Raw genomic sequence first — 3,978 nt, forward strand, 5'->3', positions numbered from 1 at the left:
GGTTTGTTTTTTTTTTTTTCTCTCAGTATTGCTGTAAGTGTCATCAGAATTAATCATAAATATCCAGTCCTCTCTCTTTTTCGCATAAGGCCCTTAGACTGGATTCTGCTTGAAGCGGTTATTGTTGCTTACCCCACCACAATGCTGATTTGTATGTGACGTGCTAAACAGATGCAGTTCAGTGGGTAGTTGTTCTTATGATGGAAACCTGTCAGTGTTTGTGCAATGGTTGCACAGTCTGTAAGTTCGCTAAGTAATATGCTATACTTTCTCCTCTTACAGGAACTATCTGTTGTCCTGTTCTGAGGATGGTACCGTCAGATTGTGGAGTCTCCAAACATTCACGTGTTTGGTGGGATACAAAGGACACAACTATCCAGTCTGGGATACACAGTTCTCTCCTTACGGTTATTACTTTGTGTCAGGTGGACACGACAGAGTGGCTCGGTAAGAAACTGGATGGATTTTTACTTGTTTGGGTCAGTTTGTGGCGGATTAACCCTGAAAGTGATTAGCTGATGTACTCTAACCTGCTCTTACTGGAGATCAATTTGATTTCATGTCAATTAAAATACTGAACAAATGTTTTAATGTCGTGGGTTTGGTTTTGTTTTTTCTTTTCCACACAGAACAGATTATCTGATGACTAAACAGATTGTGTCCTTTTACATGACTGTCTGATCAGAAGTATTCTCTTGCAGTTGTTTAACAACTTGATATTTTTTATTTCTTCCTTCTGAGAAGTATACTTTTGCAAAACGGACCTTGCTAATTCAATGAACTAACCAGTAAGAAACTGCTGCATAATTACTTCCTTTCATTCCTCATTGTGCAATAGATACTGAACTTCGTTAAGGTTCTTCTTATTAATAAAGTGTTTGTGTTTTTTTTTCCCTCTCCTTTTCCAGACTGTGGGCAACAGACCACTACCAGCCTTTACGGATATTTGCTGGCCATCTTGCTGATGTGACGTGTACTCGGTTTCATCCGAACTCCAACTATATTGCCACCGGCTCGGCAGACAGGACTATAAGGCTCTGGGATGTTTTGAATGGGAATTGTGTGAGAATATTCACTGGACATAAGGTAAGGGCATATCACACTACAAAGTTATTTTATTTCTGTAATGAGATTCTGAAGAATAGTGTTCAGAACAAATATGGCTTGACTGACTCTGTGGATAGAGTTAATTAACTTTTTTGGTGTGTTGTGTGTGCCTCCTCCCTCTCCCCCCCACCCCCATGTGTTTTAGGGACCAATTCATTCATTGGCCTTTTCTCCTAATGGACGATTCCTGGCTACTGGAGCTACAGATGGAAGAGTTCTGCTGTGGGATATTGGACATGGCTTGATGGTTGGAGAACTGAAAGGGCACACTGACACTATCTATGCACTCAGATTCAGTAGAGATGGGGAGATTTTAGCATCAGGTAAAATTCACTGGAAGCAGTGACGTTTCCATCGTGTTCTCTAAGTCTGAAGCAGGATGATACAATTGGTTCCTTTAATTGAGGAGGACAAAGTAGAATCACTTGCTTAGCAAAAGCAGCAACTTAAAACTGCTGGTACAAAGCGAGTACTTCACTGGCCCATGAAGTATGAGCCCTTGCTCTTCCAGGAACTGAAGGGAAGGTGTTACACAGTGAGACAAAGGTGAAGGCTGATCCTCGTACAGTGTTGGGGTGGAACCTGAAGTTAGAAATAACTCTAGGGCAGACCAGGAGAGGCTGGACTAAAAGAGGTGCAGGATACTGAGATGGGAGTGGGACATGCAGCACGAGTCAAAAGAAGAGAGAGGAAGGGATAGAAAGAAAGGTGTTATTCACACCCTTACCTTCATGGTACATTTTTGCTGTAGCAATGTGTGTGCAATATTAATCAGGTCTGTGAGCAGCAGAACTTGTGAAGCCTGCTCATTTTTCCTGCTTGTCCACATGGATTCTCTGGATTCTAATATGGAAGAGCTCCTTTGCCAGTTTCCCCTTCATGGAGGTACAAAGTTTTGTTTCTCCATGTTTAGTGAACTGTTTTCTTAAAATGTATAGGATTTTAATTTGAAACTTGTTCTCTCAGCTGGTTGAAACTGGCAAACAAGTTCCAAGTTACTGACAGAAAAACTGATGGGCAAATGCTGTAGTTACATCAGGGTAATTTCCTCATGAAACCAGGCTGGGAATAGCCTACATTTATTTAGTAGTACGTTCCTAAATGCAGTGCAGTGTGACTCCTCAGTGAGCCACTGCTGCAGGAGTGAAAGCTGACAGAGCACAGGCTTGATCCAGCCTGCTTAGTGGTTACTTCAGTTGATCTAAAAACGCTCCAGTGAGAGCACAAGCCACTGGACTTGCAAAATTCTGCTGTCTTCCCTGCATCAAAGAAAACTGTTATGTGACTTAAACGTTTCCTCAAATTGGTGCCTAGCCCACAGGATGGTCCTGTTTTTCCAGTGCTGGGTGCTATAATCCAAGCCCAAGTGTTTTGACAGAGTAATTCATTGTGCTTTATCCACAGGGCATTTGGGTTAGAGTACAGGAAAGATGAAATCCTGGGAACTTTTATGTGTGTGTTCAGTTGTGCTAGAGGCTTGATCAAGTTTGTTTCCTTGCAGGATGAGGGTGTAAGTCTACAGTTGTGAACAAACATGTTCTCTGAGCTTTAATTTGTGTTAACTTGCTCTCCAGTAACATTTTATATCCTGTTTTTATTAGTTAAAGACTTGAAACTCTTGTTCTTTTTTCTTTTTAGGTTCAATGGATAACACAGTTCGTCTATGGGATGCTGTGAAGGCATTTGAAGATTTAGAAACCGATGACTTTACTACAGCCACTGGACATATAAACCTGCCTGAAAACTCACAGGACTTGCTGTTGGGTACATACATGACCAAATCGACCCCAGTTGTACATCTCCATTTCACACGCAGAAACTTGCTGCTGGCTGCAGGGGCCTACAGTTCACAGTGAATCGGGACGTGCAGGAGTGACTGGGGCAAGTCATTGCAGTGGTGACTTCAGAATGTGGGACGAGGAGGAATGGCTCGTACAGGTGGATCCCACTAGTCCGTTGCAGGAAACACACAACTATGTAAACTAATGCAAGCAGAGGTTTTTGTTTCTGCTATTTCATATTTATCCACAATTTTGAAAATCTGGGGATTGACAAGACATCATGGCTGTAAAAGAAGGAGTTGTTCATGGTGCTTTTGATAAAAAAAAAATATATGTATATGAAAATGGCTGTCTCCTCTCAGAGATGGTATTGAGCTCTGCTGAAACTTGTGAAAAGTTTACAGGCTTGGTATGTGTTCTCAAATTTTTTTTAAAGCACTTAATTTATGGTTAGCAAATGTCTAATCAGTCTCAAACACAAGCAGAAACTCTATTTGAGAAAAGAAGAATGTAGTTTAATTCACTAGTGCCTGGACTGGGTGACAGGTGTGGTGAGAATATCGCAGCAACAAATGAGGCATAGAGAGTAGCTCCCACAGACAGAGGCTTGTGGGAAATTGCCACAAAGTTACACGTAGGGGTTTTACACATCCAAGTGCTATGTCCTGAAAAAATCTCAAACTCATGTTTAATCAGAACAAAGATTAAAAATGCAGATCTTGTTACTCTGTTTTCACAGGCAGCCAGTGCTGTAAACATGATATGCAATCAGAAGTGCAATGTGAATTTTATTGACTTTATCGTATGGAAAAAAAAGGGCAGAGGGGCAGGCAGGACTAGAGGCACAACTGAAATACCCATTATTTAAAAAGTGGACTTAAACTGTGGTACCTTGTATTAGGTCTAGAAGAACTTTAAAAACCTGAAAACCTGTCTGCTTTCTACGTAATATATAAAAACGTACAACTAGCCTAGACATTGAAACAATATTGCAAAGAAAGAGGCTTGATCAGTCCTCAGTGAGTTTTCAGTTTGCTTCAGTTTCCACCCATGAAAACATTGTACCCCAGTTAAGGGCTCCCTGACAACC

At 41.2% G+C, this 3,978-nt stretch overlaps 1 protein-coding gene across 1 annotated transcript; it reads left to right on the top strand.

The window, feature by feature from the left end:
* Positions 1 to 282: 282 nt before the first annotated feature.
* On the top strand, positions 283 to 3,062 carry LOC103772525 (transcription initiation factor TFIID subunit 5; the record flags this gene model as incomplete). Its single annotated transcript, XM_008939858.1, has 4 exons — positions 283 to 447; positions 909 to 1,086; positions 1,253 to 1,430; positions 2,746 to 3,062. Coding segments are annotated over 4 exons (739 nt in total), but the record flags the coding sequence as incomplete, so codon positions are not given.
* Between the last annotated feature and the right edge of the window lie 916 nt (positions 3,063 to 3,978).

This window comes from Merops nubicus, unplaced genomic scaffold, assembly GCF_000691845.1.
Source record: "Merops nubicus isolate BGI_N331 unplaced genomic scaffold, ASM69184v1 scaffold48674, whole genome shotgun sequence".
Classification (NCBI taxonomy): Eukaryota; Metazoa; Chordata; class Aves; order Coraciiformes; family Meropidae; genus Merops; species Merops nubicus.